This window comes from Bubalus bubalis, chromosome 1, assembly GCF_019923935.1.
Source record: "Bubalus bubalis isolate 160015118507 breed Murrah chromosome 1, NDDB_SH_1, whole genome shotgun sequence".
In the NCBI taxonomy this organism is placed as follows: domain Eukaryota; kingdom Metazoa; phylum Chordata; class Mammalia; order Artiodactyla; family Bovidae; genus Bubalus; species Bubalus bubalis.
This window is the reverse complement of record NC_059157.1, coordinates 115,867,947-115,888,632: the sequence shown is the minus strand read 5'-3', so window position 1 is coordinate 115,888,632 and position 20,686 is coordinate 115,867,947. Positions and strand designations below refer to the sequence as shown.

General features: G+C 50.3%; 1 protein-coding gene across 2 annotated transcripts in view; it reads left to right on the top strand.

Moving 5' to 3' along the window:
* The window catches only part of MUC4 (mucin 4, cell surface associated), a 27,557-nt gene extending 6,871 nt beyond the window's left edge, over positions 1-20,686 (top strand). For both annotated transcript variants that reach the window (XM_045165716.1, XM_045165715.1), the window contains exons 8-25: positions 1,746-1,834; positions 4,035-4,214; positions 4,400-4,510; positions 5,275-5,394; positions 5,950-6,158; positions 7,050-7,140; positions 7,559-7,726; positions 8,241-8,342; positions 8,963-9,196; positions 10,301-10,438; positions 12,136-12,317; positions 13,841-14,000; positions 14,935-15,114; positions 15,503-15,576; positions 17,046-17,110; positions 17,196-17,434; positions 19,225-19,387; positions 20,076-20,686. In XM_045165716.1, coding sequence (XP_045021651.1) covers positions 1,746-1,834; positions 4,035-4,214; positions 4,400-4,510; positions 5,275-5,394; positions 5,950-6,158; positions 7,050-7,140; positions 7,559-7,726; positions 8,241-8,342; positions 8,963-9,196; positions 10,301-10,438; positions 12,136-12,317; positions 13,841-14,000; positions 14,935-15,114; positions 15,503-15,576; positions 17,046-17,110; positions 17,196-17,434; positions 19,225-19,387; positions 20,076-20,262 — 2,692 coding nt within the window. In that variant the 3' untranslated portion in view covers positions 20,263-20,686. The remainder of the gene's footprint in view (positions 1-1,745; positions 1,835-4,034; positions 4,215-4,399; positions 4,511-5,274; positions 5,395-5,949; positions 6,159-7,049; positions 7,141-7,558; positions 7,727-8,240; positions 8,343-8,962; positions 9,197-10,300; positions 10,439-12,135; positions 12,318-13,840; positions 14,001-14,934; positions 15,115-15,502; positions 15,577-17,045; positions 17,111-17,195; positions 17,435-19,224; positions 19,388-20,075) is intronic.

The window sequence follows — 20,686 nt, the reverse complement described above, 5'->3', positions numbered from 1 at the left end:
AGAGCTTTGACTTCTAGGATTTCCATTGACATTAGCTGACTGCTCTTGACTTGTCAACATTTATTACACCAAGTACTTCAGTTCAGTTCAGTTCAGTCGCTCAGTCGTGTCTGACTGTTTGCGACCCCATGGATTGCAGCACGCCAGGCTTCCCTGTCCATCACCAATACCAAGTACTTAACAGGCATTATTTCATTTGACAATCACAACCCCCCCATGAAGGAGATACTATTTATTATCCATTCTGCAGGTCAGGAAACTGAGGTACAAATGGATGAGTCATTGCCCAAAGAGCTGGAAAGTAAGTGGCAAAGCAGAAAGTTGAATACAAAATACAAGGCTGAAATCTGCCTTTCTGACTTTATTAAAACTTTTTATTTTATATTGGAATATAGCCAATTAACAATATTGTGATAGTTTCAGGTAGACAGCAAAGGGACTCAGCCATACATATACATGTATCCATTCTCCCCTAAACTCCCTTCCCATCCAGGAACTCCCATCTAGAGTTCCCTGTGCTATACAGTAGGTCCTCATTGGTTATCCATCTTAAATATACCAATGTGTACATGTCGATCCCAAACTCCCTAACAATCCCTTCTCCCCATCCTTCCTCCCTAGTAACCATAAGTTTGTTCTCTATAAGTCTGTGAGTCTGTTTCTGTTTTGTAAATAAGTTCATTTGTATCATTTCTTTTTAGATTCCACGTACAAGTGATATCACACAATATTTTTCTTTCTCTGAATTATTTCACTCAGTATGACAATTTCTAGTTTCTGATGGGCTGAGAATTAACCTCTCACCCAACGGCACCAACAGCTTGTGTGGGTCAGTGGCAAAGAGGGAAAGCAGAGAGATGGATGAGCTGTGGTTGCGGACGTGGGTTCCCAAGTGTGGGAATGGCTCATTCTCTAACACAATAGTTTTCAACCATGATGTATGTGCAGTCGGTTGTGAAGGTCCCATGTAAACTGTTATTGGTAATTGCTGTAAATGCCTTTCTCCTAGAATGTGTTCGGGATTGTCCCTATAATTACATTGCTTTCACTTGCTTTTGAACATGCCCTGAAGGAGAAAGGACTGGAATTATCTAACTAGCTAGGAATTTCCCACCATTCTGAGGGCACCCATGGAAGGTGTCATGCCCATGTGCGTCATCTGTCCTATGTCAAAGAGGAGAAAGGATCCTAGTGGCTGCTCTGAGGCATGACCCAGAGTCTGCAGGCCCCACTCTGGGGTTTCCTCCTTCCTGGAGCAGGGTTTAAACACCGTACCCTGGGCAGGGGGGTGGGGTGGGGTGGGGGTGGGGTGGCACACACATTGTCTGGATCCTCCTAACTCGAAGACTAGCTCTTAACCTGCACCACCAACCATCCCCTATAGCACCGCCTCTCCAACACCTAGTTGAAGGGAAACTAACAGGAAAGAGGCCTGAGATGTTGCTTTCAACCCCTGTCTCAGGACCAGTTCACTGCAGTTTGTGCTCAGATGTGAGATAAATTAGGTCCTCCCACCCCTCCCCCATCTGCCTCCTCCCCAGTCCTGCTTAGCACAGGGGATCAGTGATTCTGGCTGGCTGCCTGACCAGCTGGCTCGATAGCTGATGGGCCAACTGATAACTAATGACTGGCTGGACAGAGTGGGTGGCTGGCTGATTGACTCGCTGGATGAATGAGCAACTTGCCGACTAAGAGGAAGGACTCTGTGTGTGATGAAGGCCAGACATTCTTTTCTTTGCCCACAGTGGAGATGGGTATTTCAAAAACAGCCAGTTGACATTCCATCCAGTATGGGAGAAGTATCGTCCAGACCAATTCCTGGATTCCAACTCAGGTAAAAGCACCACTTATTAGACTGGAGAGACTCAAGTCCTCTTCTGTCTCCCACTCCATATGCTGTGACAGTCCTCAAAGGGCAGCTCCCATGCATGTCCACAAAAGGGTGTTTCCATACCATCTGACCTGCCACAGCTGGGATCTGGCCTGGGCACCGCCCAGGGAGCAGCATGCCTTCTGCACCCTCTTGCAGTGCAGAGTGTCCTCCCTGGAATCAGCCCAAAGCCAGCAGGACTGAGTGGGGGCCCAGATCCTGGAAGTGAGGACATGAGTATGGCAGGAGGCGGGGACATGAATGGGCAGTTAGGACAAGTCTCCAAGTGTCCTGTCCCAGAGCTGGATGAGAACCCACATGAGATTCCTTAATGGATCTACCGAGAGGAATTCCAGGGGGTCTGACATCCATTCAGTCACCATTTATCGAGTACCTGCTGTGTGCTGAACACCGTGCTAAGTGTGCTAAGAGCCAGAAGTATGAAAACATTTTTAAAGAGAGCAGCTCTGTTTGCTCTCAAAGAGCTCTCACTTTGGTAAGAAGGCCAGTACTTTAGGCTCCAAGGGCCTCCTCCATGACTTGTACTGCCTGGGGGCGCCAAAGGGAAAGAAATGACAGTTTCCAAAGTGTGATAGAACAAAAGATATTTTAGCATTAGAAATTAGCCATGTGGACCATGAAGCATAAATCCAGTTCTGTTTGTTCTGTGGCAAGAAAGTCTGGTAAACGTAAGCCAAGTCAGATCATTGGTGCCACCTGGTGGAGAAAGCTGTTCTATCAGCTTGGTGGTGATTTAGTCTCTTGGTGTCCGACTCTTTGAGATCCCATGGACTGTAGCCGCCAGGCTCCTCTGTCCATGGGATTCTTCAGGCAAGAATACTGGAGCGGGTTGCCATTTCCTTCTCCAGGGGATCTTCCTGACCCAGGGATTGAACCTGGGTTTCCTGCATTGCAGGAGGATTCTTTACTGACTGAGCTATGAGGGAAGCTCCATCCTATCAGATATAAGGCCCTTCTATCCAGATGCCTCTGCTTGTGATATAAGGGGTGTAGTGTGATTGTGTGTGTGTGTGTGTGTGTGTGTGTGTGTGTGTTGGATAGTATCTGGTGTGTTTCTCCTGATTGCAGAGAAAATACACAAACAGATATCAAAAAATGACTATCCTTTTCAAAACCTTATCAAACTATAGTCATCTTGATGATTTCTTCTTTTGTGTGGGAATAGGACCAAAATCTAATACATTATGTCCTATTGAATTCTGCTGTATTCTGGAGCCCTGTTTCTCACTCATGGCAGCTAGGGGGGCAGTAAATAACTTAACAGTTAATTAAATGTCTGGGCTTCCCATGTAGCGCTAGTGGTAAAGAGCCTGCCTTCAATGCAGGAGACGTAAGAGACTTGAGTTCGATCCCTGGGTTGGAAAGATCCCCTGGAGGAGGGCATGGCAACCCACTCCAGTATTCTTGCCTGGAGAGTCCCATGGACAAAGGAGCCTGGCGGGCTACAGCCCTTAGGGTCGCAAAGAGTTGGGCACAACTAAAGTGACTTAGCACTCATGCCCACAATTAAAGGTCTATTTAAATTTCAAATGCTCTTCAGGGATTCTTCTCCCAGTTACCTCCCCTTTCCAAGGATGGCATCTGGGCACAGGGGAAGCTCCCCCAGTTTCATATTGTTGGAGCAGGTGTCTGTTTCACATGCCACCTTCCCTGTGGCTCCTCAGCTGGCCTCTGAACATCAGCCTCTGTCCTGGCTGCTTTAGCCACTGGTATGTCTGTGCAAGTGTCTGAGCGTGTGGCTGGTGGCATCCCTCACTGAGATACAGGGTACATAAGGAAGAGCTGGTCTTGGGGGACTGGAAGAACTGGAGATTAGAGTAGCAGGCAGGAGGGCGGAGAATGGAGTACACTGAAGCTTGGGCCAGGGTTTGGCTCTGAGTTGGGTACAGATGAGGTCTCCCTGCCCAGCACTTGTCCCAGGATCTCACCCTAAGATCCAAGTTTAGGGTTCTGAAGCTCACGTCAGAGGGACCTTTGCGGGGAATCACAGCCAATCTGCATTGGGCTCATCCCTCGAAGACTGTCCAGGGTGCAGGAAGTGGCACGCAGAGGATGCACTGCTGAGTTTTGCTTGTCCCTAAAGCTAAATAAGAGTCTGTGGCCCCACGTCCTGGGATATCCCCTTCTTCCTTTGCTGCCCCAGGCCTCCGGGGGCTACAGATCTACAAGCTGCACAGAGAGGAAAAGCCCAGTTACCGTCTCCGGTGTCTGCAGTGGTTGAAGAGACAGCCTCAGTGGCCCAGCTGGGGCTGGAACCAGATCTCCTGCCCTTGCTCCTGGAACCAGGGAGTATTGGATTTAAGATTCCAGTCCATCAGCAGAGGTAACAGATCCTTCTGGTCTCTGGCAGCACTCCCACCGTCCCTATAAGCCCACTCACTCTCCCTCTGGCCGTGCCTGACCTTTCCCTTTTGGGGCTCCCTCCGTCCCTCCCCAGAAACACCCCCGCGCCATGGCGGCCGCCACCACTGACAGCCCAGGCCTGAGAGTGTCTGGGCTTTGCTGCAGGCAGCAGGCAGCTGTGCAGCTTCTCCTCCTGGCGTGGGGGTGTGTGCTGCCGCTACGGACCCTGGGGAGAGCTACTCCAAGGCTGGAGAGTGCAGAGTCCTTGGCAACTTGGTAAGTGTGTTGGCAGACAACTTGAGCCCGCGTTTTCTGGAGCTCTCTGTCCTTCTCTGTCAGGGACCAGCTTGGGCTCCACACCAGCAGTGGGACCAGCAGCATGAAGCCTCTCGTCCCTGTTTTCTCCCAGCTGCCTCCCCTCCATTTCCTGACCTTGTAAAAACAGGAAGTTTCCAGCATCCCTTTCAGCTGGCATCCTAGGGATTCCTGATTGAGCTCCTCTTGCCCCGTCTCCACTTGGCCCATAGCCCCAGCTGATAGGGGCATCTTTCTAGCGAAGTGGCAGAGGCCTGGTCTGACCTCGTCAACCTGGACCCAGATTAGCAGGCTGTCTGGGGGAAGACATAGAGTCATCTCTTGCAGAGACCCTCCAAAGGAGCTAGAGGGGATGGAGCTGGGATGGGGATGGGCCCAGGGGAACATCTGTTCCCTGTAAAGGCAGCAGCCTCCTAGTCCCCAGACCACCAGCCACAGCCTCTTGCTCCCAGCACTTTGAGAGTGGTGGGTCTCAGCCCTCAGCCTTCAAGAAAGGAAGAACCCTGTGCCTGCCCACCAGGGGCTTTGCTGCCCATGTCTCCACCAAGCCCACAAGGGAGACAGTAACTGGTCCATGGTCTAAGGTCGTTGAGCAGAGTGGGATCTGAACTCATGTGGGTCTGACTTCCAAACCACATCCTTGTTGCCCTTATCATCCTGCCCAAACCTCCCAGCTGCATCCTGCAGGTCCGCCATCTCCACTAACATGCTGCTCTTCTGCACAGACCAAGAACTGGAGCTGCAAAACTGGTGTTGCCATTTCAACAGCAAGCCCTCCTTCTGCGCCCTGTACCAGCTAAGGCGGCCCCCAGTCAGCTGCGCCGGGTACCAGCCCTCAAGTCTTGGTGAGGCTGCTGGGACCTGGCCCTTCCACTTCCAGAGCCCAAGTGGAAGACCAAGGGAGCGATACACTCTTGGGGTTTGAACGGGGACAGCACAAGCTTCCTGGGGCAGGACTGTAGTCACAAGGGAAGATGGAGGTGTGTGCAGAGTGTGGCAGAGGAGGGACTTCACCCATGGCCTTGGGGGAGGGGAAGGTGTGGTGGATCAGGGGCTAATGAGGAAGTGGATGGGGTGGGGGCACACAAGTGCAAGAGGAATTTTGGGGAGAGTTAAATGCTCCCTGAGCACCTCCCCAGGCTGAAGTCTCCCAGGCCCTTCTTTCCCTGGTCTGCCCTGCCAATGTGTTAGTTGCTCAGTCGTGTCTGACTCTTTGTGACCCCACGGACTGTAGCCTGCTAGGCTCCTCTGTCCATGGGATTCTTCAGGCAAGAATACTGGAGTGGGTAGCCAATCCCTTCTCCAGGGGGATCTTCCTGACCCAGGGATCGAACCCAGGTCTCCTGAGTGGCAGGCAGATTGTTTATCGCCCTGCCAATGTGGTACCTCCTTTTTTCCAGCCTGGATGGTCGGGGACCCTCACATCACCACCTTGGATGGTGTCAATTACACCTTCAATGGGCTGGGAGACTTCCTGCTGGTCCGGACCCAGGACAGAAACTCCTCCTTCCTGCTGCAGGGCCGCACTGCACAGACACACTCAGCAAATGCCACCAACTTCATTGGCTTTGCTGCTGAATACCGCTCCAGCAGCCTGCACCCTATCACGGTGAGTTGGAGGTGGGGGCACTCCCCTCACACGGAGCCTTTAGCTCAGGGACCTTCAGCTGGAGACTAAGGCCCAGGTGGAAAAAGAGAAGGAGGAAGGAAAGGGGCTAGAGGCAGTGAGGAAGCATCCTGCCAGAGCAGTGGTTCTAATCAGGAGTTTGGGATTAACAAATTCACACTACTATAAATAACATAGGCCTTCCCCAGGTGGCTCAGTGGTAAAGAATCCGCCTGCAATGCAAGAGCCATAGGAGACGTGGGTTCAATCCCAGGGTTGGGAAGATCCCCTGCAGGAAGGCATGGCAACCTACTCCAGTATTCTTGCCTGGAGAATTCCATGGACAGAGGAGCCTGGCGGAGCTACAAAAAGTCAGACACAACTGAAGCAACATAGATAACCAACAAGGACCTACTGTATAGTACAGGGAACTCTACTCAGTATTTTGTAATAACCTATAAGAGAAGAGAATCTGAAGAATTACATATATATATATTCTATATATGTATGTATGTTTGAATTGCTGTGCTATACACCTGAAACTAACATGATTTTGTAAATCAACTGTATTTAAATATAAATAAAGAGTCAACCCTGGAGACACTGGCTTAAGGTCCTGTGAGACTGAAGAAACAACATCCAGCACCTTGTATTCCTTAGAGTAAAATAGGGATAATAATATTACCTACCTCACAGGGCTGTTGTGAGATTTAAAAGCTGATCTCTGAAATGTACCTTGCTCAGAGCCTGGGCCAAGCACCCTCATGCATGGTAGCTAGCATCACCTCATGGTCACACTCCCCATCACTTTCACCATCGTCCAAGCCCCAGGCTCCTTCCTCTGTTTCCAGCCCTGTGCAGGTTGGGCTGAGGTCTCTGCCAACTCCCTTCCAGGTTCAATGGCTCCTTAAGCCCAATAACACAATCCATGTTCAGCTCAATAACCAGACCATAGCATTTGAGACTAACGGTGAAGATACAAAAGGTAGGCTGGGCCTCTCCTGCCTCCCTGGGTCAGGGTCAGCGGGGTGCCCAGCATTGGGGAGCAGGGTGCTGGGGTGGAGAGGCAGTGGTCTTGGGGCGGAGCACCATGGTCGTCACCCCATGGTCCCTCCAGCAGCCGTGCGGGAGCAACTTCTTCACTGGAGCCAGGCCTTAAACTTCCCTCTTCACATCTCTCCTTCCTCTGGGGCCTCCTCCTTAGTCCCCAGGGAGAAGAGGGTGGGATGGGCCACGAGCATGTCCTGTGAGTGTGCTTTGTGGTCACTGGAGAAGGACCGTGCCAGGCATCTCCCAGCTGCTTTCAGTCTCCTCTCTGCATCTTTAAACTTTACTGCTGACAAGTCCTGGGCCTCCAGGGCTCCAACGCTGGCTTTTTCCTCATTTGTCTCCCAACATTCTAGACCAGGAAATCTTCAACAGCTCTGGAGTCATAATGACCCACTACGGCTCCACGATATCAGCCAGTTTCGATGGTGCTGTGGCCATCTCCGTGCTCGCTATCTCCAACATCCTCCACATCTCCTGCAGCCTTTCGAAGGGGTATCAGAACCACACTGAGGGCCTCATGGGTAAGGAGCGGGCAGCACTCTGCCTCTGGAGCAGAGCTCAGATCCCCAGCCCACAGGCAGCTTCCCATCCAGTGCACCTGCGGACATCCCGAGTAGAGTTTTCTTTTCTCAGCGGAGGAGGAGGTGGGACCTCTTCAGCGGCCTTTGAGGCTCACTTCCCAGCCTCCCTAAGCTGCAGGCCTGGGGCAGCCGAGGGGCCACTGAGGATGGGCTCTGGAGAGCATGGGGCCCAGCAGCCACCCTTCCCCTACCTCCCTCCCTCCCTCGGGCTTCACACCCTCCTTTCATCCCCCACATTCCCTCCCTTCTTTCTCCACTTCCTCCTTTCCCTGAAGCAGAGTGTAGGCTCTGAGGTTATAGTCCTCTCCCCTCCTCCTGAGCAGAGAGCAGATGCCACTGAAAGAGGCTTCCCAGGCCCCCTACTCCTCCCCACATCTCCCTGTGCCCTGTTGGATGCTCCCTGGGGAAGGGAGGGCCACCTCCCAGGGTGGCTGAGTCCTGCTTTGTCCCCCAGGCTTCTGGAACGGCAACCCAGATGACGACTTCAGGATGCCCAATGGCTCCACCATACCTAAAAAGAGCTCCGAGGAGATGCTTTTTCACTATGGAATGACCTGTGAGTCTGGGCGTCAGGGTCTTTGAGCAGATGGGGCAGGTCCCGGGTGAAGGAAGCTGCTGTACTGTCCCCCTCAGGCCTATGGGAGCAAGACCTCTGTCCTTCATGAGAGAGGAGTAGAAAGGAAGAGACCTGGGGATGCTGGTGCCACCTCAGCTTTGTCCCCTCCATTCCCATCCCACCCACAGTCCTTCAACCTGGAAGAGAAGATGAGGGAGGTGGGTGGCCCTCACTCCCTAGAGCGGGGATTTCCAGACATAGAATCTGGAAGTCACTCTGTCTCCCCAATCCCAAACTATATAAAGCGAGGGTAAGGGGTGGGCACAGGTGGCACTGGTGATAAAGAATCTGCCTGCCAATTCAGAAGACTTAAGATACAGGGGTTCCATCCCTGGGTTGGGAGGATCCCCTGGAGGAGGGCATGGCAACCCATTTCAGTATTCTTGCCTGGAGAATCCCATGGACAGAGGAGCCTGGTGAGCTATAGTCCATAGGGCCACAAAGAGTCAGACGTGACTGAAGTGACTTAGCACACAGCACGCACAAGGGGCAGACACAACGGAATATAGCTGGAGCCCCACCCTGGTGCCACCATCATTGCATCACATAATGTGTTTTAGGGAAAATCAACGGAACAAGCCTTTTTGGCAAGAGGGACGACCATTTGCCTTCCAGCTTCACCCCTGTCTTCCTTTCACAACTGCTGCGAAACACATCCCTGAATAAAAATTTGACCTCTTCTTGTCATGGAGATGATCAATGCATCTTTGATGTCCTGGCTACAGGAAGCGAAAAGCTCGGAAATGACACTAGGGCGATATTTAGAATCTACCAGCAGATGAACACTACCCTGAGTAAGTGGTGTGAGGCCTGGGGAGGCGTGTTCAGAGTTAGGGCCCAGATAAGGGGACGGCCTTCCATGACACTCCTTTGAGCTACACATTTGTAAAATTTAACAGATTGTTTTGCTCAAGCTATTGCTCTACTCAAACCTTCCCATGACTTCCCAGCTCACTCTGTTCTTAATGATGACCTTCAAAGCCCTATCCAGTCTGACCCCATTGCCTCTCCAAACTCTTCTCCTAGGACTTCCAGCCCCACTCCCTCCACACCAGCCCCACTGGCTTCTTTGTATTCCTCAGACATGCCTGGCTCCCTCCCAACTCAGACTGCACATGCAGTTCTTTTTGCCTGCTACGCTTTGCCCGAGGCTGCCTGGCAGGCTACCCCAGGTGCCTGGTGCCCCTCACCTCCTTCCAGTTTCTATTCAAATGTCACCTTCTCAGCAGGGCCTTTCTTGGCTAACCTGTCTAAAATTTCACATTCACCCACACTTCCTATTTGCCTTCCCTGTTTTGTTTTTCCTCCTTAGCATCTATAACTATCTATTAGTTAATAACATATTTTCTAATTTTCGTAGATATCTTTTTTTATTATTTGTCTGTTGCAGCATCCTTACTACATAGAACAGTGCCAACCATAGAGTAGGTGCTCAATAAATATTTGTTAAGTGACTGGCTGAATGAATGAATGAACAATGAAATGGAAATAGCAGGGCTCCAAAACACAGAGACCAGTGAAAAGGTTACACTCCCTCTCTATTCCTGACAAACACAATGCCTATGACGTTACCCTCGTGGTTTTCAGTCCTCTTCCAAATGTAAAACTCCTCAATAGTCTGAACAACGCTGTCCTCTGATTCACTTCACGTTACACCCAGCATAGCATTCTGATCAGGAAAGAACTTGAAATAAATCCTGTCTGGGGAGAAGGTTGGGCAATAAAACCGCAGCCTGATCTTCATGGGTTTGTGAGCTGGTGCACAGACTAACTCCTGTTTCTGGAGACAGGTCCCAGCCCGAGGCACGCCTCCCACAAGCTAGAGGACTGAAAAGAGATGGCCCAGAAGGTAAGGGAGTATCCTGCCTTAAACCCCACATCCCTTCTTTGTGTCTCAGATCAGTACCCACCCTCTATCAAGGGTCCTGATGTGATAAAAGCCTACATGGGACAGACCACAGTGGTTAATTACACCAGCGACACTAAGGGCATCACATTCACCCTCAGAGAAAACTGCACGGACTTCAAGCTCTTTGGTAAGAACACTTGGCTGGGGGTTAGCGGATAGTCAGAGTCAAACTTTGGGTAATTTTGCATTATTATATCCTGTGCAACTTCATGTCACTTCTTTACTGGAATATCCAGGACCAGCATTTCTTAGGAATGATCACTATAATTCAAGTGTACACTCGTGGCGGATTCATGTTGATGTATGGCAAAACCAATACAATATTGTAAAGTAATTAGCCTCCAATTAAAATAAATAAATTAAAAAAAAAAAAAGACTTCAAGTTTGGGGAAAAAGAACAAACAAATAGGTGCCCCGCCCCCCATCGCCAGTGAATAGCAGTGATGGGCTCATGGAGATTTGGCCAGCTAGCTAGATTGCCTCTGGGCATATACAACTTAGTCAAAGATTCATTTCATCTCAGTCTTGAAATATGTTATCATCTTCATGTAATTGACAAATTATTAGAATAAATATATCAATTAACAGGTACTAAATTTAAAACATTGTCTATCTATTAAAAGAAGGATATCACATGGAACAAGATTTAAGGAAATACAAAACCTTTATTTGGTCCATTTCTCACTATTTTTCTGTTTGTCAACCGTGTTTACCTCACTTTGTCTCTCCTTGTCTGCTTTTCTGTGCTTGGGCCAAGGAAAGCTTCATCTTTCTTTCGCAGGAATGGTGTGAAGACTCCAGTTCAGGCCTGTAACCATGATCTGGCTCAAGAGTCAAAGCCCAGAGAACTCCCTGGCAGTCCAGTGTTTAAGACTCAGCTCTTACACTTTCACTGCCATGGGGCTGGGTTCAAACCTGGGTGGGGAACTAAGATCCCACAAGCTGTGCAGCGTGGCCAAAGGAAAAAAAAAAAGAGTCAAAGCCCAGAGCAAGTAGCTTGCCTTCTGTTGCCAGCACTAGTTAAGCTGGTGACTGTTCTTTGCCAAACCAAAGCCCTTAGGGACCTTATTCTGAACTTTGAACACCTCTCTGACTCATTTTCTTTCTCTGTGCATAAGAAGGGACTGCTTTGGCTGCACCCTGTTGCTCTATATGGCATCCTCCCAGGTGTCAAACTAATGGCACCAGGAAATTTTCATGTCCACTTGGCTCCTATCCTGAAGAGTGACGGCCTGGAAGTTACATTCGTCTGTTCCCTACTATCAGCTCTTCTCAATCTGCTGTTTTCAGGAGACATTCTTAAAAACACAAGACAGGCTGGATCAGAAGAGTCCTTATTGATAAGCAGCAGTGTTTCACTGTAGTCTGCTGTCTGAAGCTGGCTGGCCAAAATTCTAGGAGATGAGGGCAGTGAAATCAGGGCGAGGGTGGGGCTGTTGTGAAGCTGAAGTCAGTTTGGCCTGAGTTTAGCCTGGGGAAGTGTTGGGAGGTTGGGAGCAAGCGTTGGGAGGATCCTGGCTTTTATCCTCCGTCCCCCTCCTGATGAACCATTCTGGCGCAAGCCCAGAGGTCTCTTCAAGGGGCAGGGCGATTGCCTTCTGCTTGTGGCGTGCTGCCCCACAACCACTGAGTTGGGCTGGTGCCACCTCCAGTTTGGAGTGTAATCAGGACCACCCCAGGAAACTGACCTTGCTCAAGGAAACGCCAGAGAAGATCAGAAGGGTGGTTTGAGAGGGGTGATACCTCAGCATCCACACCTGAGGTATCAGACAGCAGAGCAGATGGGGCTCCCAACTCTCAACAATCTCGTCTTCCTCGGGACAGAGAATGGGACATTGCTATGGACACCGAAGCTGCTGGAACCATTTACTCTGGAGATTCTAGCAAGCAGTGACCAGGGAAGCCTGTCATCTGTACTCAAGCCAAGGACAGTGGTCTGTGAGTGCAAGGCAGAGAGCCAGTGTTTGTACAACCAGACCAGCTGGGTGAGCAACTCCTCCCTGGAGGTGAGTGTTAGACAACGGAGTAGGGGCGGTTTCCCTGTGGAGGGGAAGGAAGTAGGAATTGAAAGGATGTTGTCCTTCAGCCCCTTTGCATCAGGTGTGTGTTGGGAGCGGGGTAGTGAGCGGAGCAGATACCAATCTCGGGTCACAAACGTACGGAAGTATACGAAAGAACTTTCTTTAATGCTTGTAGCTCAACTGAATTTTTATCTCCCAGCTCCCATTCAGCCAGGTTGGTAGGAAACTTCCACCTCAGGCTTTCTTGGAGTTTCCCAGTTGTTTCCAGCTCCATGGTTCTGGAATAAGACAGAGAAGCGTGGGGTAGGAAGGTGCCTATGCAGTCCCTGGGCCTGAGTCTACACAGGTCCCAGCTCCAAGGGCCCTCCCCTCAGGCTCCGTGGCTTCTGTGCTTTGTTCAGACAAAAGAAATCTCCTGTAAGTTGGCTTAGGGTCCCATCTGCATAGAAACACTGCATAGCCACTGTTTTTTGGGGGGTGGGTCATTTTCACGGTATTGGGAGGAGAAGTACAGATCCCCTCTGATCTTAATCCCCCTCCAAACCCTTTTTTTCCCCCTCTTCCTCCAACTGAAAGAAGCATCTCTTTAGCAGTTTGGAGAAAATCCTTCTCCATTCAAGTTTCTAGCCAAGATACCTGGCCTAAGTCACGAATTTGGCCCCATCTCTTTTGTTTTTTCTTGTCACTTTTGAGGGGAGCCAGAAAGGAAAGTGTTTGGCTGGCAATACTCCACCACCCACCACCTCTTTCACGTCTTACACATACACACCCTCCTCCAGAGGCATGAGCAGAGAATCCCCACTTGAAGGGATGGAGGTAGAGGAGTCCAGAAGGCAGAAAATGAAGAAAATACAGATTGGGGGAGGGGGGGTGGGAAGGGGGAGAGATTGAAATCCATACAGTATTTTAGATATTCCAAGATACCTAGTCTTGACAGTAGAAAGTATTGAAAAGTTCCATTTCAGGGAGCTTTCGAGCATCATCTAGTAGGGGAGATAGAAAGAGAGACGTGAACTTGCTGAGAATCTGGTTGGTTCCCCTCCCTGTGCCCTTGTTCTAGTTACCGCTTGCTCTCACCGTGCTCAGCAGCAAGTCTCCTTCTTGGGTGGGAGTCAGCAAGGGAAGGGAGAGCAGCAAACTGGGGCTTATGTGGGATCCAGTATTCCAGAGATGGGAGAATATCTTTTTAGCCACCATCTTACCCTAGAAAGGATTTCAGGCAAGGGGATTTGCTGTGAGAGGGAAGAGGCTGGGACCCCGGGGCAGGGGCTGGGCACAGAGCTCAGGATGGCCCAGGGAGGCCACATGGCCTGGAGGACAGCCTGCCCTTGACAGGGTCGGGTGGGCCCAGGGCCTGTTGGAGAAGGTGGTCAGTGGATACCAACATAATTAAGACAAGGACTTGGGATCCATGGGTTTTAAGACCAACAGGGTGGGTTACAGCAACACCCCAGAAACCCTTAATGGTCCAGCTCCTTGGCCGCCCGGTGATGAGCAACCCATTCTAGGCAGCGGACTGCAAGTGCGATGGGAATACCTTCGGCCGCTACTGCAACTACTCCAAGGACCCCTGTGACGAGCAGTGCTTCCCGAATGTGAAGTGCATTTCCGGAAAGGGCTGCGAAGCCTGCCCCCCACACCTTACTGGGGATGGACGTCACTGTGCATGTGAGCTGGGAACAAGGCCTTGGCAGGAGGAGGTTCTGGGGACAGGTGACGTCTCCAGGGAGGGCTTAACCATTTCTCCCCACTTTCCAGTGAGTCTTTAGAATGTTCAGTGCAGGTAGGTATGATAAGGAGGTGAGGTGGGTATCCTAGGTGTGAAGCTGAAGGAGAGGTTGTACAAGCCTGGGGGAGGGGTCAGAGCAGAGCAGCCCTGAGGCACTGTTGGGAGAAACCCAGGGCAAGAGACTGAAGAGGGCCTGGAGAGGGGAGGAGACTTCCAGCAGCATCCGGGGAACCATAAGCCAGTGGCGGTGGGCCCTCAGGCTCCTGGGGATTTTCAGATATGCCGGGCCCAGGGTCTCTGCATTTCCCCAGTCAGGACATTTGGGGTCAGGGGCTGCTGTGGGCATCTGGCAGCATGGGTGCCTCATCTTCCCTTTGAGTCCTCCTCCCACCATCTGTTCCTTGACCTCTGAGCCACCAGAGTCACTGGGGACATCACGGTGAGGCGTCCACTAAGCCCCTGAAGTGCCCCAGTGAAATCTAGAGACCACCACATCTTCAGAGCAGAGACCAGAGAGGGTAAAACCACAGCCTCATAAATGCAGAAAAGGGGACGGAAGTGAAGAAAATGGGCTGGTGGGCTTTCCTGGAAGAGGGTCCTTTCCTGATGGGGAGGGTCTGATAAACACTCCATTCCCTCAGCGGAAGTGAGAGAACCCTTACCTAGCAGAGAAAAAAAGGGTCGCCTGGCAAAGAAATGTCTGGAAAAAGAAGAAGGATAGTTTGGGGTTCAGAGTGGCCCACAAACGGTACATGGTTTAAGCGGGCTTTGTGAGAAAGAAACCTAGCCTGTCCTGGGAGCAGCTTTCCCTGGGCTGGGGCATGCCCGCTGGTGCCTAGTGTGGTGCTGCTGACCTCTTGGCTCCCCCTGCAGCTCTGGAGAAACCCTTCCTCTGTCAGAATAAGGCCTGCCCTGAGGACTACTGCTACAACAACGGCTTCTGCTCCGTCTCCCACACTCTGGGCTGCCAGCCCGTCTGCACCTGCCCCTCCGCCTTCACCGACGCCCGCTGCTTCCTGGCTGGGAACAATTTCACTCCAACTGTCCATCAAGGTTAAGACCAGATCCTCTGCCATCCCCACTTCTCTCGTCTTGGGTGAAGTTGGGGGACTCCAGGGGCCAGGCTAAATCCCTCAAACCCACAGGACAGAGCTCCAGATTTCCATCAGGTGGTCATAGATTGTAGGCTATGGGAGCGAGTGGGCGGCAACTGTCACAGAGGGAATCGCTGGCCTGAGCCGTCTGCTGAGAAAAGATTGAAGGTGACCTCACAGCTCAGCACAAGTCAGGGGAATCTTGACCATAGTCCAGCGTGCACTAGGGTGAGGGTCAGCAGACTTGGCCACTTCTTCTGTGACCTTATGTCAGCGTAGGATAGTGTGGTGTCTCTGAGCTGGGTAAACCTGTGAGGTGATTATGAATCTGCTTTTCCCATCTCCAGAGCTTCCTTTAAGGATCATCCAGCTCTCGCTCACCGAAGACGAAAATGCCTCCCAAGCAGATGTCAATGCCTCGGTCAGTGCTGCAGGCCAGCTCTGGGTGGGGGGCGGGCCTTGGCAGGTTTAGGCAAGGTTTTAGCCCTGGCTTCTGCCTTCTGAGTTTCAACATCCATCTGGATTCTACTGCCAGAGGAGGCAGGAGCCTCTTGCTCCAGGGAAGGCTGAGGATGAGGAAGGAAGGAAGGCCCAGGATGAAGATTTCCAAGTGGGGTGGAATGGCCAACTCTCAACAAATAGAGTCCAGGGTGACTGGGTCAACACAGCCTCTCCTCCTGAGCATCCCTTGGGACCTGCACTTGGATATTATATGGAAGAAACAGAGAGGGTATTTCACATCCAGGAAACCTTCCTTGACTTCCCCGAGGGACGTCCTCTTCCTGGCTCCCATGCCCTAGTCCATTGCCTCGCAGGCACAGTAGCACAGTAGTTGTTACTGAGGCTCTCGAGTCCTGCTGCTACTGCTGCTCAGTCACTTCTGTCGTGTCCGACTCTGTGCGACCCCGTGGACTGCAGCCCGCCAGGCTCCTCTGTCCATGGGATTCTCCAGGCAAGAATGCTGGAATGGGTTGCCATTCCCTTCTCCAGAGGATCTTCCCAACCCAGAGATCGAATCTGGGTCTCCTGCATTGGCAGATGGATTCTTTACCACTAAGCCACCAGGGAAGCCCACATAGAATCCTAGCTGGGCTCAAATCCTGGTACTACGACTCACTAGAGCAGGTATAATGATTAGACAAATTATTTGATCTTCCATCTGTAAAAATAGAAATGATGATAGTACTTAGGTCAATGGTTTGTATGAAGGTTTAAATGATTATGTAAAGTGCTCGGTTCAGTGCCTAGAACACAATGTGTTAAAAAAGATTGTCCAAATAATTATTACTGCTGCTATTAGTACTACAGCTCTCTACACTCTGTTGGTAAAATCTGTTGACATTTGTATACTGAGCCACACTATGGCCTTTGAGAATGGACTGTTCCTAAGTCATACTGATATCCCCTGCACCTGACTGTCCCCTAGGTCTGGCTAAATATAATTGATGTTCATTATACACGTGGGGAGAGAATGAATGGGTAAGTCAGGAATTAGAGGCAAGTTAGGAGCTATTCACTGAAAGTCCGTCACTCACCAACAAACTTCTATTAAGCAGGGATTGTGTGCCAGTCACCGACTAAGCTGGGGTGTGGGGATGAAGAAATGATAAGAAACATTCTGGCGGTCCAGTGTCCTCATATCCAAAGAAGGAAATAGGGAGTTCCCTGGTGGCCTAGTGGTTAGGATTCCGAGTTTTCACACCTGTGACCTGGGTTCAATCCCTGGTCAGGGAACTGAGTTCCTGCAAGCCGAGGGGCTCTGCAAAAAAAAAAAGAGATAGAGAGAGAGAGACAGGGATGAATAAGTTCATTGAAGTGGGAAGGGTCTCCTCTGTGGACCGGGCCTCACCCTTGCTTCCACTCCCCACCCAACCCCCATCTCTGCTCTAGGTGGCCTATAGACTGAAGAACCTGGAATTGTGGGCCTTTCTCTGGAACAGACAAGTGGATCAAACGTAAGCGGGACTGTCCCTGCCTGGTCCCCGGGTCCTCCCCCAAACTCCTCTCCCCTTGGCCCCTCACTGTGCCCCTCCCATACAGTAAACCCTCAACAGCACCAGCCTCAGGAAGCTCCCTTCACCACTGGAACATCATCTCTGAGTTCCAGTACCGCCCTGAGGGCCCTGTCATTGACTTCCTGAACAACCGGCTGCTGGACGCAGTGGTGAAGGCGTTCTTACCCCCGGCTCCCCAGATGAGGGCGAAGAGAAGTGGGGGGCCCAGGAACAATGTGGCCTTCCATTCCATCTCCAGGAAGGACGTGAACAGTTTGATGGCTCGTGAGTCACTATCTGGGGGATAGGGACTCCTGGGATACGTGAGGGGGGAGATAGGCAGTGAGAGCCTGTCACAGGTCTGCAGCCCACACAAACCCATAGCTGAAATGTATTCTACAGTGGGCCACAGATAAGAAGCAAGTCAATTTAGTTTTTTTTGTTGTTGTTTGTAATTTTTGAGAGAAATTGTGAACATTTTACCCACTAGCCTTCTAGATTCAAGAACAGGAGCACAAAGTACTACTTGGTGAGTCCCCATGTGTATAATCCCCAGCTGCTGCTTTCCATCGCTGCCCAGGTTTTTCTCTCTCTAAAACTGTTAATGATTTGGTTAAAAGGCCATTGCACTTCATACACATAAACAAAGACATTCCTTCTGCCTTTGCCCCCCAACTGGAGATAGTAAGTTGAAAGCTGGAGACCTGGCCCATGGGCAGAGACTCCCTTTCTGAAAAAGTGTGACCCTCTGCAAAAGCCATCCCCAATCCAGGTCTCAGTACCCCCACCTGGAAAATGAGATGGGATTTCCGAGGTCCCTTTCAACTCTGACAGCCCCTAATTATGCTGGAACAGGAATAAGATAGGTTGGCAAACTTGCCAGAGAAGGAAAGAAATAGCTCACCCTATTTTTTGAAGTCAGGCAGAGAACTGGCAGGGACTATGCCAAACCCAACAGAAGCTGCTGTTACTTGGATCAAACAAGAGCTTCTTTTAAAATCCAGGCTAAGCCTCTTCCCTCCCAGCAGCAAAAATTTGAAATCCTCCAAACTACTGTGTGTGTGTGTGTGTGTTTGGGGATAGGGAGAAGTAGGGTTGGGGATAAGGCAATAACTACTCCAGACCTGATTGACTTTTAGTAGCAAAAACAAAACCCCCACAATTTTTACGATACAAGTACAATATGTTTATTATAGAAACTTCAGGAAACACAGATTAACAAAAAGAAAAAAAACTCACCTATAATCCCAAACCCCAGAGACAAACCCATTTTGTGCATATTCTTTTGAACTTTCTTATATGCATAGGAACCTTCACACATATCAATTTATTTTTTTTTTTACGATAAAAGGATCAAGTCATGCCTAATGTTTGATAACCTCCTCGTTACTCAAATAATTGTGAACATAATGGTTGGATGACTTCACTGACTGTATGGACATGGGTTTGGGTAGACTCCAGGAGTTGGTGATGGACAGGGAGGCCTGGCGTGCTGCGGTTCGTGGGGTCGCAAAGAGTTGGACACGACTGAGTGACTGAACTGAACTGAATGCCTTGTCTATTGTATACACATTCCATTTGATATTTTATAACATACGTGCTATATTTTAAACAGAATGTTATACTAATAGTGACCATTTATTGAGGGTTACTGTGTCAGGCACCTACTGAGTACTCTGCATATATTATCTCATTTAAACATCTAAGCAAGGTAGTTTCCTTTTAAAAATAAGGAAACTGAGGTTGAAAGAGTTAAGAAATTTCTCCTAAATCACACAACTAGTTAGCAGTAGAGTTTCAGTTCAGTCTGGCTGACTTCAAAGCATACACTCTTAACCGATGCATATCTGGAGCTTATCCGTTGCACAATATGCTTTGTTTAACAAAACCACTCTCATGAAACATTGCTGCTCTTATAAACCTTGCTGCTCTGAACCTTCATGAACATATGTAGTTTTCCTGTGGTTTCTAATCATGTCTCAGGATAAGGGCCTGAACATGCAATTTTCATCGAAAAGGTATGGGCTTGCTGTTAATCGGTTGTTTTCCATGTTCACTTGTGTCCTACCCGACAGTGAATGTGAGCATGCTGGCAACTTACTTGCAATGCAATGGCTACAAGGACTACCACCTGGTCTACAGCCCCCAGGGTGGCTTCACCTGCGTGTCCCCCTGCAGTCAGGGCTACTGTAAGCACGGAGGCCAGTGCCAGCACCTGCCGGATGGGCCCCGCTGCAGGTACCTCATGGTGTCTGAAAATTAGGATGATTCCCTTTGCCACTGAGAGAACGGGGATCAGAGAAAAGGGGAGATGGAAAATAATGTGTGAGTGCCCATGCTGGGTTGAGAATAAAGATAGTATATTACCTCCGCAATTCAGACCAGCTACTTGGGGGCAGGGGGGTATTATGCCCATTTTAAAGATGAGAAAACTGCAGCTTAGGGAGGATAAGAAACCCAGTAAGTTAAGTAGCAGGATCTGGGCTCCAAAGCCAAACCCTTACACATGATTTTACTTCTTGGGTGGACAGCCTGCTATCTCCTGGTAGAAATGGAACCCTCTGTCTTGGGTCTAGACCCGGCCCTCCTTAAGATTACCACTCAAGGGTGGTCCTCTCAAACTGGCGCCCTTTGCCCCGTTACTTCATCACCAGTAGTGAGGGGAGCACACTGAGCCAAAGGCCTACTAAGGAGAAGGGCAGCGCCACCCGGGCCCTCTTATCACAAGAGTGCCCTCCCTCTTCGCTTGTCCCCACTTGCAGATACACCCAGCCCGCTCCGCATCTGGTCCATGGAGGGCTAGGGGCAGGGCTGGGTTTGTGTCTGCGCATGCTCACCTGCGGCCAACCTTTGCAGGAGAGGAGGGATGGGGAGTATCAGCGCTAGCCTCCTCCCCTGCTGACCGCGTCCCCTCCTCTATCCCCAGCTGTGTGCACTCCTCCATCTACACACCCTGGGGCAAGCGCTGTGAGCAACTGAGCTTGAAACTCGGAGCCTTCTTTGGGATCCTCTTCGGGACCCTGGGCGCCATCTTGCTGCTGGGGGTCGCGGTGTTTGTGATCCTGCGTTTCTGGTGCTCCTGGGCCCGTTTTTCCTACCGGCTGGACTCCTAGAGCTGAGGCCTCGCTCCGAACACGAACACAGCCTAGGCAGCTGTGGCCTAGGATACCTCCGGACCCACCCCAGCTTCACCTGCACACACTTTCAGGCATCGTGCTTTTGGGATACTGGAAAAAGGATGATGACTGATGACGATTCATTATTCTTCAAGAATGATTAATGGGAATGAATAATAAAGTCAAGAGCACACCTTGTCAGTACAGAAGACACAGAGGCTGACAGGAAGAGGTCATAAAGATCTATTATAAAAATAGATGGGTTCTCACGCAGACCTATCCACAGAGAGGACACCGACCTACAGAAACACAGCAGTCACATATCAGAGTTGATGAGGTGATGGCTCGAAATTTAAAACCAAAATACATTTGCATACAAAACTCTCCAGTTCACTTCTAATTAAAGTCTATTTAAATAAAA